At 46.5% G+C, this 13465-nt stretch overlaps 1 protein-coding gene across 4 annotated transcripts in view; it reads left to right on the top strand.

Annotated features, from left to right (window-relative positions):
- The window catches only part of CTXND1 (cortexin domain containing 1), a 49637-nt gene extending 37163 nt beyond the window's left edge, over window positions 1–12474 (top strand). For all 4 annotated transcript variants that reach the window (XM_064366128.1, XM_064366129.1, XM_064366131.1 and 1 more), the window contains exons 2-3: window positions 8807–8957; window positions 9392–12474. In XM_064366128.1, the coding sequence (XP_064222198.1) occupies window positions 9457–9636 (180 nt within the window). In that variant the 5' untranslated portion in view covers window positions 8807–8957; window positions 9392–9456 and the 3' untranslated portion in view covers window positions 9637–12474. The remainder of the gene's footprint in view (window positions 1–8806; window positions 8958–9391) is intronic.
- Window positions 12475–13465: the final 991 nt, after the last annotated feature.

The following is a 13465-nucleotide window of genomic DNA, read 5'->3' as shown; positions in this document are numbered from 1 at the left end:
ACTGATTCATGTGCAACGATTTATTTGGGAAGAGCTCCTAGGAGAAACTGACACAGGGCTGGAGGAAATAGGGACAGAAGGAGAAAAAGCCCAGCCAGGGTGCAATTTCAGATGAAGGACAAGTCTCAGCCTGATCCTATGGAGCTCTGTAGTGTAAATTACACAACAGATTTCTTCCTCCCTCAAGACCAGTGAGCTAGACTTTCACTAGACCAGTGAGCTAACTCCTGCACGAGTTCGCCATTAGCTACGGGCCACCCTAGGGCGACATAACTCCCAGGCACTTCCAGCTCTCTACCTGCATGGGTGAAGCAGCTCTAGCAGCCTAAGGATAGTCTTCTCTGGAGTTGTAAGTGTGACCTGCTGTAAGAAAAAGAATAAAAAACATTCAGAGTCTGAGTGCTGTGCATACCAAATGGCAAAGGGAATCCAAGGAGATCTGAGTGAGACCCACAGCATCAGCATTACCATGAAATGACACAGCAGAATTGGTATAGTGGTCCATAGAATTACAATATAATGGCAATGCATTCTCTTGGCAGAAACACCTTCTCTTCTTACTTTTGTCTAAAACGGTGCTAGCTCACACTGCCTCCTTTCTCTGGGAGGTTTCTTAGAGGATGGGGTATTTAAATATCAGAAGATAACGAGTCTTAAACACAGTATTCCATTAATCCCATCCTCTCCATGCGTCTTTTCCGCCCTGCTGATTGTCATGGTTTACTGTCACCTCCCCCTGACAGGCCTGTTAATTGTTCTGGTGGAGGAGCGAGGCCACCAAGTGCAGTCCCACAGAACAATGTGGTTGGTGGGGGGTTATGACACCGAACATCTCCTCTGTCCTGAGCAAATGCTGTCCACTTAACCCATTTGTCAGTTTGGGGAAGTGATTCTGACAGGTCACCTTTCATAATGGCTGCACTTCTATATACAGAACCAGCTGATGATTGCATGTGGTCAGCTCGGATTCTTCTTACCCCGAGTGAATTCATAATGTCACTGCAGTGTGCTGTTTATCCCCACAGCGAGAAGTGGTATGCTTTCTCAGACTCTTCATCTTCCTACTGTCGGGGACTGGTGGGCACCAGCCAGGCTCTGGATTTCACCTTCTGACACTTACTGTGAGCCGGCCTAACAGGTGCGGGCCTGGCCGGGCTCCAGGGAGGCAGTGCCCCTCAGCAGACTCAGACTCTGCCCTCAAGGATCTCATTGTTATGGACTAAATTTTGTTCCCTCTTCCTCCAAACTCATGACCCGCAAACCCCCAATGTGAGTGTATTTGAAGATAAGGCTGTTAGGAGGTGATTAAGGTTCCATGAGTCATAGGGTGGGGCCCAATCCAATCAAATTGGTGGCTTTACAAGAAGCCACACACCTAGGAAAGGCCTTGTGAGCACACAATGAGAAGACAGCCAGCTGCAGGCCAGGAGAGCCCTCAGGAGCAGCCAGCCCCACTGGACCCTGACCTGGGAATTCCAGCCTCCAGATCTGCGAGGAAGTAAATTTCTGCTGTTTAATCCACCCAATCTGTAGCATTTTTCTATGGTAGCCTGAGCAGACTAAGACACACACGTACAGAAATAAGGAAATACATCAGCATAGAAAGTGAGCTGCTGATTCTGAACTGTTCAGGCAAGGGATGGCCTTGAACTGGTGTCTTTCACAGATCCTCCAGACAGATAACAAAGCTCCACACACTACACAGCCTCTACTCTCTCATTTCATTAAATACATGTCCGAGGGAGCAAGGTGACACAACAGAAGCCGAGTCAAGACGTGGGAACGAACAGGCAAGTCCCTCCCTTCCTATCCATGCCAAGTTCTCCGGCTGCCAGAGGGAGGAGAAAGCCACGAAAGGGAGGAACAGCTTCAGGCTCCCTGTGGTTTGAATAAAGCAGACTAAGATGGAAAGAGTCTTACTCACATTTTTGGGAAAAAACTTAATGAGTACTGCTACTTACTGGCACTAATATTTAATTTAGTGTCGATGTTTAATACTAAACTTCAGTGGACTGGCTTGAACAAGCCTGGCCCATCGTGCTCCCAGAGAATAAAGAAAAAAACATTAAGAAGGACAAATGATTAAGGAGAACAGATGGACCTGGGGAGATCCAGAGGCCAGTGGAAGAAAAGGCCTGCCCGGCCAGGCCTGTGTTTCTATTACCAGATGATCGGGGGCAAAATTCCTCAAACGTAGCCCAAACGCTGGGGACATGTTTTTCTTATCTGCGTTGAGCACATATCTAATCTTCTGTAACTTTTTAAAATTGAGTTTAAGTTTGATTTAGATTAATAGTTACGTGTATGCTTTAAAAGTACAAATAAGGTGTCCTATTTTTCAAATGAAAACTTGCCCTGATTGGCATTTTAGTAAATCAGCAAAGCTACAAGTGAGCCTAGATTAGGTTTACCCAAGGGATAGTTGTAAAGACAGAGGATGGGGTGAGATTATTCAGATACATGCGCCTTCCCTGAGCACCTCACTCCCAACCCTGGGGTAATACACAAATTTGTACACATATCCCGTATTTGTGCACCCTTTGCATCGTGATTGCCTTGCTGCTAGTTTTTTTCCTAAAATCCTGATTCGGATGCTTGTTTCCAGGTCTCTGTTTGGATGCTTCGTCGTGTCCTGTGGCTTTCTCACAGCGGTTGGCAGGATTCTTTTCCATTTGAATCTGCTACAACCCAACCTCAAACCTTCACGCTTTGACAAATACACTGGGTCAGCCCAGAGGCCACTTTCCTTGAGGGGCACTCGTTCGCCCAGGTCAGAGTCCCTGACTCCGAAGCAAATCCGCCTCCCGCTGCCACAGGAACATGGCAGATGGAGCACTTGGCTCGTACAGGCTCAGCGTTGAAGGACGATGCAGTTATGCCGGGGCCCACTGAGCTGGCCACCGGAAAGGCCAGCAGCTCAGCTCCCAGGGAACTGCAGCTGAGTTCGGTGTTGCCTTCTCTCCTGGATGTTGTGTCCTTGCTTCGAAGCAGAGCTGGATAGGACTTATGCCCGCCTGGTAATTAAGGTTAATGAGCACATTCCATCTGCAAGGCAGAAAAGCAAATCTGGTTTTTGAGCCCACATTCTTGGCATTCACTCCAACCAGAAGGATCTGAGAGACAGTGAGAATCCTCCCCTGGGATACGTTGCCAGGTTATAGGATCCAATCCCGTTTCCAGACAAGATAGGGGAGGATCACAAGGTGATCCCTGTGCGATCTGATCCCTGCAATCTGTATGCAGTTATCTGATATTAACATAAGGTGAGGGAGGAGACCCTTAATCACCCTGAAGCATCTAAGACCATCCGCCTCTTGACTTCCACACTGCATTTCAATAGGAGAAGTAAAGGCTGGCAGACCAGGCGCAACCTTAATCGCTCTCCTATAGATTGCAGGCGTGGTGTGGAGGAATCTTTCCAGAAGGCATTGTTTTCACTTAGACACGATCAAACCCACTATACCCCATGCCGACTCCTAAACCCAAGACCCTTTCACACGTAAATTCTAGAAGCATAAGAACAAGACCCTTTCACATGTAATTTCTAAAACTGTAAACCCAAGACCCTTTCACGTGTAATATCTAGAGTTGTAAGCCCATATAAAGGCAGAGGTTTCCTTCATTAGATGAGCCTGGCTGTTAGGCAACTCCGCCATCTTGCTCCCGGCCGAATAAATCACCCCTTCCTTCCCAGTTCCGTGTTTGAGAGGTCTGTTTCTCACGGCCGCTCCTGCTACAAAGGCAGAGCCTGAGATTTCAGAATCAGGGTTCGAGAGGCTAGGCTGAGTCCTACCGTGAAACATGGGCGCAGGACTCCCTCGCACATTCATCTTGCCCTCGCAGCCACTGAATGACCGACCGTGTGGAATCCATGCGGCAGGGCCCAGGGCACAGGCATGGGTCAGAAACATGGGCTTCTCCAAATTCTGCTGTGCTATTGCTCTGAGACTCTGAGCAAAACCCTTCCTCTCCCTACACTCCAGTCTCTTCATCTGTGAAATAGAGGGAGGTGGGTTAGATCCATGTTTTCAAAGTGTAAGGCCGGTCGCCTCGCCGGGAGCTCGGACACGCCCGCCCCTCTCTGCGCCTAGAAACCATGTCACCACTCCACGCCCAGCACCAAGCCCAGCACCAAGCCCCACACTCAGCACCTAGCTCCGCCACGTAACTTTCCCCGCCCGCTTCTGCACGCAGCACTCAAATCTGCACTCAACACTAGGCTCTGCACTCAGCACCTAGTCCGCCGTTGGAAAACCCCGCCAAAATTCAAAAGCAGCCCCACCGGAACCTGCCCAATAGCATCTCGCCCCGTCCAGGTCCCACTCCCCCTGGGCGGCCGCTCACCGGAAATCCCACCTACCTGCCAATAGCAGCTTGTCACGTCCACGTCCTGCTCTCCCACAATCAATCAAACGCCTCCACTCCCTATAAAACCCCACCTCTGAGAGGAGTCCGTGCGACTTCTCTGGCCCCTCCTGTCGGACAGCAGAACCTCGCCCAAGAGCCGATTAAATTTCTTTGTTCCAATAATTGGCCTCAGTTGCCTCATTCGAACCTCGGTTGCTTCATTCAAACCTTACACAAAGTATGGTCCAAGGAACCCTAGAGGTTCTGTGGATGCCCAAAGGGGAAAGTGCATGCCACACTCATGAGGGTGATACTGCTGGAGAGGGTGTGAGGATTGCTTCTATAGGTTAGGAGTTACAACGCTAGGATTTATTTTTTTAAAAAAGAAAAGACAATGCAAAAATGATAACATAATAATTGCAAATTCTGCACCATGGAAATGTTAAGTACTTATTGTATTGTTTGTACTTTTCTAGGTCTTAAATTTCTCAAACAAAAAAGCAGTTAAAGCAGTAGCAGGTCTTGACTAGCAGTGAGCAGAGAACACTGACCTCCCACCCCCAGCACATGCATATTGTACATATAAAATTAATAATTTCTTTATTTTACATAAATGATATCGTATTTGTGATATCGCTTGTCAACTTACTTTTTTACTTAACAGAAGTTCTAACCCTTTATTGTGTGTATGTGCACATGTGTGTGTGCACATGTGTGTTTCTAATGAACTAAGAATATTTCGGCCGAGCGCTGTGGCTCATGCCTATAATCCCAGCACTTTGGGAGGCCAAGGCAGGCAGATCAGGAGGTCAAGAGATCAAGACCATCCTGGCCAATATGGTGAAACCCTGTCTCTACTAAAAATACAAAAATTAGCTGGGTGTAGTGGCATACTCCAGGAAGGAGAGGCTGGGAGTCTGAGGCAGGAGAATCACTTGAACCCGGGACTTGGAGGCTGCAGTGAGATGAGATTGTGCCACTGTACTCCAGCCTGGAGGCAGAGTGAGACTCCATGTCAAAAAAAAAAAAAGGATTTCATGACACAGATATACCATCGCCGTTTTAACCATTCCATTATTGACAGAAGTTCATTTTTGTTCCCCGTTTTTCACTGTTACAATACTCCAGTGAACATCTTTCAAAATCCCGGGGCAAAGGAACAGCAGAACTTTGACCAGACGCCTATTTCCTCATCCCCAGGCCTGGCATCATAGTTATGAGTGACTATTAGCAAATGGCCAATGTTCTTAAGTTTCACACACTTGCATTCCACAACACAGAATCAAAAACCGGTTGCTGGATAATCCTGAATAATTTCCCCCAGGTAATTATCAGCTGCCTCAAGGCACTTAAGGAGAAAAACTAGAATCTAAGCTATGCCAAGAAAGGAACAGCCCAAGTAAACATCCCAGGATCTCAACTTGGAACCCTGGAGTGCAATACCCTAGGAGTATTGTCAAACCAAAGGTAGACACAGCCTTGTTTACAATGAGTGAACTCCACCCCAAGTGGGTTCAGCCCCTTATTGAATGGAGGTGATCTGCTTGCACAATAGTTGTTTACCAGAGAAAGTGGTGAATCCTCTCTGCAGAAAAATAACATCACCCTGAGCTGCTACAGTGTTTTATATCAGTGCTCAGTAACTCACTGAAATGTTGTTTAGGTATATCAAGAAACTGAGCCAAAAGAAAAAATAAACAACAGAAACAGACCCACAGATGACCTAGATATTGGAGTTATCAAATATGGACTTAAAAAAATTATATCAGTGGCAAGGTAGAAAATAGCACTGGAGAGCTGAAAAGTATTTTTAAAGCATCAAATGGAAATTCTAAAACTGAAAAGAATGGCTGAAGTGAAATGTGAATAGGTAGATTTAACAGCTGTTGGGACATAGTAAAAGGCAAGGTTAATGAACTTGAAGTTAGTTCCATAGAAAATATTCAGACTAGAGCATAAAAAGAAAAAAAAAGGAAGAAAGCATAACAAAGAAAACTGTGATACAGTGAAAAGGTCGAAGTGTACCTGGAGCACCAGAAAGGGAAGAGAGATAAAATGGTACACATGAATATTTAAAGAGGAAAGAGCCCAGAATTTTCAGAAGCTGACATCAAGTAACACTGAAGAAGTAATACAAACGGTAAGTTAGAACATACAGAGAAAACCATATCTAGGCACATTCACAGCAAAACTGCTGAAAACCAAAGACAAAGAGGAAATGTTTAAAGCAGGCAGAGAAAAATGCACATTCCCTTCAAAGAAGACAAGACCTTGGGAATATTATTCACATGACGTCTTCCTGAAGGACATGCTAGAACAGTCTACAGCCAAATAAGAGCTGATAGGAAAACTTCAGGCAAAGGACTGGTGGGGAGCCTTGAATAGATGTCATCATAAAACTGAGAATGAAAACCAAGGTAGACATAAAAGCAAAAAATAACACATAAATGTTACATACCCTAACCATGTAGAAATAATGGAACTAACTGACAATGGGAAGAGAATGGGAAAAGGAGGTGGAAATTAGAATAAGTGCCCTAATCTCCTAATGTCTTACAGCTGGGAATAAAAATGCATCTAAAGTTGACAATTCAAATTACAGAAACTAATGTACATTTAAAAGAACAAAGGTAAATAACCAGAAAGCTAATACCAGTGACTAAAATTAGTGGAAGAGAAAATAAGAAATAAGAGTAGGAATTGGGGATATAGGAAAAACAGTAATAAAATGCCTGTAATCCCAGCACTTTGGGAGGCTGAGGCCAGCAAATCACGAGGTCAGGAGATCAAGACCATCCTGGCTAACAGGGTGAAACCTTTTCTCTACTAAAAATACAAAAAATTAGCTGGGCATGGTGGCACATGCCTGTGGTCCCAGCTACTCAGGAAGCTGAGGCAGAAGAATCGCTTGAACCCTGGAAGTGGAGGTTGCAGTGAGCCGAGATCACACCACTGCACTCCAGCCTGAGCGACAGAGCAAGACTCTGTCTCAAAAATAAAGAGAAAAAAAGAAAGAAAAAGAGAAGAAAATAAAGGAGTGTATTAATCACAACGCTCTGCTTCCAAGGCCAAAAAAGAGAGATACCAAAAACTCAATAGAAAAAAAGATTAAAAAATATTAACAGAGATTTCACAGAAAAGGAAGGACAAATGAATCTTAAACACATGCAAAGATGCTTAACTTCATTAAGATAAATGAAAATTACTCTGAGAGCTACAAGGGCGTATGCATTTGTAAAATCTCAAAAATGATGCATTTAATATTTGTACATTTCACTGCATGTAAATTTTGCTTTTTAAGAAATCTATAAACAAATATTGAATTCTAGTTCATGATACACATGCTGAAGTGCTTTGCAGTGAAGTGTACTAATGTTTGCATCTTACTTTGAAATGAATTCAAAAAATAAAAAGGATGGATAGGTGCATAAATATGAAATTTTTTAAATGCAGCAAAATGTTAACAACTATAGAATCTAGATGGTGGGTATATATGTGTTTACTGTATAATTCTGTCAACTTCTCTGTGTGTTTGAAAATGTTTGTCATAAGATGTTAAGAAAAAAATGCTTCTAGATAACATTTTTCTTCAAATTGGCAAAAATAAAGGATAGCTCTGTTTTCAAAATTGTGGGCCAGGTGTGGTGACTTATGCCTGTAATCCCAGCACTTTGGGAGGCTGAGGCAGGTAGATCACAAGGTCAGGAGATTGAGACCATCCTGGCTAACACGGTGAAACCCCATCTCTACTAAAAATACAAAAAATTAGTCGGGGGTGGTGGCACGCGCCTGTAGTCCCAGCTACTCAGGACGCTCAGGAGAATCTCTTGAACCCGGGAAACGGAGGTTGCAGTGAGCCGAGATTACAGCACTGCACTCCAGACTGGCAACAGAGAAAGACTTCATCTCAAAAAAAAAAAAAAGGTCAAAATGGTAGATTTTATGTTATGTGCATGTGGCCACATTTTTTTAAAGCTTATATGTGTGTGGGGTGTGTGTGTGTGGGGTTTTTTCTCTCTTTTTTTTTTTTTTTTTGGAGACAAAGTCTCACTCTGTCACCCAGGCTGGAGTGCAGTGGCGTGATCTTGGCTCACTGCAACCTCCACCTCCCAGATTCAAGAGATTCTCCTGCCTCAGCCTCCTGAACAGCCAAGATTATAGGCATGCACCACCATGCCTGGCTAAATTTTTTTGTATTTTTTGTAGAGACAGGATTTTGCCACGCTGGTCTCAAACTCCTGAGCTCAAACAATCCTCCCACCTCAGCCTCTCAAAGTGCTGGGATTACAGGCATGAAAGTTGTTGTATTTTAAAAAGAGAGAAGAAATCAGCATCAAACTACAGAGTATGGCAGCTCCCATCTCCATGCCCAGGAGGAGCTACCTAGTCCAGTCTGGATCCAGTCTGGAGCTGGGCACCTCAGGAAATAATCAGTCTTCTTTGTCCCTTTCTCTTCCAGTCACACTCCAGCGCCCCTTCAGCCAGCACAGAGCCTGCTCTCGGTGAAAGACCACTGCTGTCCTTGGGTGACCCCCAAGATGCCTAACCGCTCCCCATGCTTCCTGGAACAGCCAGGGTCCTTATGAAGTGGTGACCACTCCAGTCAGCAGGTCAGTGTTCCCGAGACTGGTGAGGACTGAGACAAGGTCTAAGAGAGGGGAAGGCGTGGTTGACTGTGGTTCCAGAAATTCCCCAGCCAACGGGCTCTAAGCTTGCACAGACAAGTATCTTCCTGAAACTACAGGCTGGGTGAGGAAGATGGAGCCCCCCCAGAGAAGGTAGAGACATCTAGAGACCTAGGGTGTGGGACGTGGGACCTTGGGTACATCATTTCCTTGCTAGAGACTCTGGTTACCTACAAGGCTTCAGGCTGTGACCATGTGAGTCCATCTGTGCCCATCCCCCTACCGTCCTGCAGGGTGGTCTGGGCAGCAAGCTCTGGGTGCAGGGTAGCAGATGAGAGGGAGCAGAGGTTGGCGCCCTGCAATCACCCCAGGCACATGACCATGCCCTCCCTTCCCCACTGCCGTGGCTCTCTCTGCAGGGGTGGAAAATGGTACCAGTCAAGCCCGAGGCAGAGGAGGAGCAGCCCGCAGTCGCTGCCTCGAGATGGAGGAGCCCACGCCCGAGCCCGTCTATGTCGACGTGGACAAAGGGCTGACCTTGGCCTGCTTCGTCTTCCTCTGCCTCTTCCTTGTGGTGATGATCATCCGCTGTGCCAAGGTCATCATGGACCCTTACAGCGCCATCCCCACATCCACCTGGGAGGAGCAGCACCTGGACGACTGAGACCAGGCGGGGACTGGACCTGGCGCTCTCTGGGTGGCAGTAACCCAGGATGCACCTCTGTGTCCCCTGCCAGCCTGCCGTCCCACAGAGGAAGGAATGAATCTGACCACCCAGGGCAGGAGAAGGTGCAGCTTAGTTAGCCTTGCCGGCCCTCCCTGGAGCACCAGCGTGGAATGCCTGGGTACCATGGGGGTTGCAACCACGGAGCAGCCAGGGGATAAGAGCCCTGGACCAGGACTCCGGAGGCTGGGGTTCCAGTGGGGGGAGTCACTGTGAGAGGATGGGGTAGTCACTGGCCCAGGCTCCTGGGCGCCTTTGGGAACTGGATCCAGAACAGACGCCCTGGCCCCTGGCCCATCACACAACAGTGGTCTCATCTTGAGGAGACTCCCTGTTCTTAAAATGCAAAGTAGCACGTGGAGGCTCCCAGCCAAGAGGTCCCACGTGTACCCCAGCCCCTCCCCATGGGCTAGCAATGGAGTGGCAGTGAGGGGAAAAGCAGGTTGAGGGAGTCTCACCTGAAAACTCACAAAAGGCACAGGATATGGGCTGCTTCCAAGCAGTATTTTTTTAAACTATAGAGGGATATATTTTTCCTGTTATGAATAAAATGCACATTTTAGAAACTTGGAAAAATGCAGATAAATAGGAAGAAAGAGGGGAAATAACACTTATAATCCCACCTCCCAGAAACCACCATTTTGATATTTTTCTTCCAGCCTTTTTACTTGTATTTTTTAGTCAAATTCATACTCTATGCATGACGTTGTGTCGCCTCATATGATAGCATGAATACTTCCCCATTACATCAAATGCTTTTCTTAGCTGCAAGTTTTCATGACTGAAGGGTAGCCCATCAGTTGGTTAAGTCATGGTTAAATAATCATCTCCTTTGGTTGGACATCGAATTTTTTTTTTGCTAATTTTTCTTCACACAAAATTATTGCACCCAGTAAACTTTTTGAGGGTGCACAGTCCATGAGATGGATATTGAATGGGGAGACCTGGGTTCTAGTCCTGCATTTACCAGTCAGGTTACTACGTGACCTTGAGCAAGTCACTTCACCTCTCAGTGCCTCAGTTTCCTCATTGTAAGACAGGAAAAGCCTTGTCATCTTTAAAGTTTTATTTTTTGCATATACCTCATGTGAACAGAAGGACAGAAATGAGAGTGAATGTGTTATAAATGTGCCATAGTGGGGGGTTGGGGGACGAGGGAGAAGTTGATGATGATGACTCTTCTCAAGCCCTCCCTCCTCCCACCTCTTTCTGTCCTCTCCTCCACTCCCAATCCATCACCTACATCTGTGACCTTGCAGCAAGATTATTGGAGCAGAGCCTACAAAGCTGATCCCAAGTCCCAATTCCTCTACTTCCTTGTTATAGGACCCCCAAATAACACACTCAGCCTCTCTGAGCCCCAGTTTCCTCATCTATAAAGTGAGGGAATAACGTCTACCTCACAAGGTTGTTGTGAGGATGAAATGAGAGAACATAGGCAAACATGAGTGTTCTTGAATTCACCACCCCAGGAGAAGCCAGGGTTCTGAGCTGGGAGGAGCAGAGGTTCCAGGTGCCCCCTGCCCCTACAGAGCCTGGAACCCTCAGCTTTCCTCAGCTTCTGAGGGATGCTTCCTACAGGCCAAATCTCCCAGCCAGAATCACGTGGTCAGAGGAATACTCACAGCAGCCTTCCCCAGCACCTGACTTTAAGGGATATGGTGTCTACTAATTTACGTAATTGTCATTGTCATCAGTTTTCCCATAACATGAGATGAAGTTAAACTGGAGCACCTGTGCTCCCGTTCCTCTGAGTGCATTTATTTTATCCCTCCAAGGTGTGGCCTTCCATCCCCATCCAAGAGACCTGCATCTGTGAAGAAGCTCAAGCCATCTTTCACATCATCTGTGTCCCAGCCATTAGTCCCCAGCACAGCCCAGGCTACCTGGAAAACAGGTTTCCAAAGCACTATCACTACTAGGTGACCCCTGAATGTGGACAAGCCACAGCTGTTCAGGTCGCATTTCAGGGGATATCCAGTTGTCATCCCTCTCCTACTCCCCACCCCCACTATTGTGAGATGCACAAAGGGACGGCTGGCAAAGGCAGTGAACCGAGATTCAGGCCCCGTAGAAGGGGGAGGATCTAGCATTGCCCGGGGTTCAGCAGCAGCAGCCCTCACTCTGAAGCCTACTTTTGAGGTGCCAGACACTTCTGTGAAAAGCTCATCAGCATGCATTTACAATGTAAACTAGAACCAGCTCCCAGTCAGCTAATAACAGACCTCAGGAAAAAGAAAAGGTCTTGCAGACCTCCCCTGGGCACACTTTAGAACCCTCAGTGGTGAAAAAGAGGGTGTTCCAGGGCAGTGCTACTCAAACCATGGTTGAAGGACAAACAGCCTCTGCAATACTTGAGGAGCTTGTTAGAAATCCAAATTCATGGGCTGGGCGCAGTGGCTCACGCCTATACTCCCAGCACTTTGGGAGGCTGAGGCGGGTGGATCATGAGGTCAAGAGATCGAGACCATCCTGGTCAACATGGTGAAACCCCGTCTCTACTAAAAATACAAAAAATTAGCTGGGCGTGGTGGCACACGCCTGTAGTCCCAGCTACTCGGGAGGCTGAGGCAGGAGAATTGCCTGAACCCAGGAGGTGGAGGTTGCAGTGAGCCGAGATCGCGCCACTGCACTCCAGCCTGGGTAACAAGAGTGAAACTCCGTCTCAAAAAAAAAAAAAGAGAAATCCAAACTCACAGCCCCCTCCAGAATGTACATTAACAAGATTCCCTCGGTGGTTTATATGCACATTAAAGATTAATAAGCACTGCCTGAGAATTCCTTGCTCCTAATTCATTCTTTTCCACACTCAGATTTGCTAATAGTTTTCATCTTATCTCGATTCATTTGATGGCAACAGAAATAGTAACATTTCAGGAAAGGTGGGATATATAAAAAGCACTCCCAACCCAAGCCTCCAGAAAACAGCCATTTTCATTTTGTGTCCGTAGATTCCCTTCTAATCAGTCCTCATGCAGGATTTCTTTTCATAAAGGCCATCTGTTATATAACTGTATATCATACTCTTTCTCCAAACATTGCATCACGAGTATACTCTCATGCTGCAGCTGCATTATTCACACTTGTCATCTTCATGGTCATAAAACATGACCTCTAGTGCACATATGCAATTATGTAGACTCCTATTATTAAATACGTGGATTTCTTTCATTTTCCCTGTTCTACATGTCCAACCAAAAAGGAAAGATCAAGATAGATATGATAACCCTGGGAGCTTGCTTAGGACAGGGGAGAATAGATATTTATGGTACACTCTGTCTATCGGAGAGACACAGGGAGCACACGGGGGAGGGAGACCCTCTAAGAACTGGACCATATTAAGGAGAAAAGAGCAACTGGAATCTCATGCTTCAGTTGTTGGAGTGGGAGGCCCATAAAGTTGGCCACAACCCAGGACTTAAAGAGAACACAGTCTGGAGAGGAACTCTCCAAAGCAGAGAACGGGTGGTGGGTTTTCCAGGCGATGGTGCCTAGTGGCCAGTTTTAAGTAGTTGCTTGTATTGTGCTCAGCTACACTCCCTTCATGTCACCCCAAGCCCTCTCTAAAGTCTGATATATGATCCACTCTGCAGCAGTGGTATTTGGGACAATGAAGGCATCTCGGTGGCAGGTCATGTGGGGAAATACAATCTGGGAGGGGCCAGCAGTCCCAGAGACAAGCGGGGTAGCAGAAATATGCGGAACCAGGAGTTCAGAATGATGATCCTTAGAAGAAATATGGCCCCTAAGGATGCTCAGAGACGTGGAT

The sequence above is a fragment of the Aotus nancymaae genome, unplaced genomic scaffold (genome assembly GCF_030222135.1).
Source record: "Aotus nancymaae isolate 86718 unplaced genomic scaffold, 86718_ANA_hifiasm-v0.15.2.pri h1tg000064l_0, whole genome shotgun sequence".
NCBI lineage: Eukaryota > Metazoa > Chordata > Mammalia > Primates > Aotidae > Aotus > Aotus nancymaae.
This window is presented reverse-complemented; position numbering and strand designations above follow the sequence as displayed.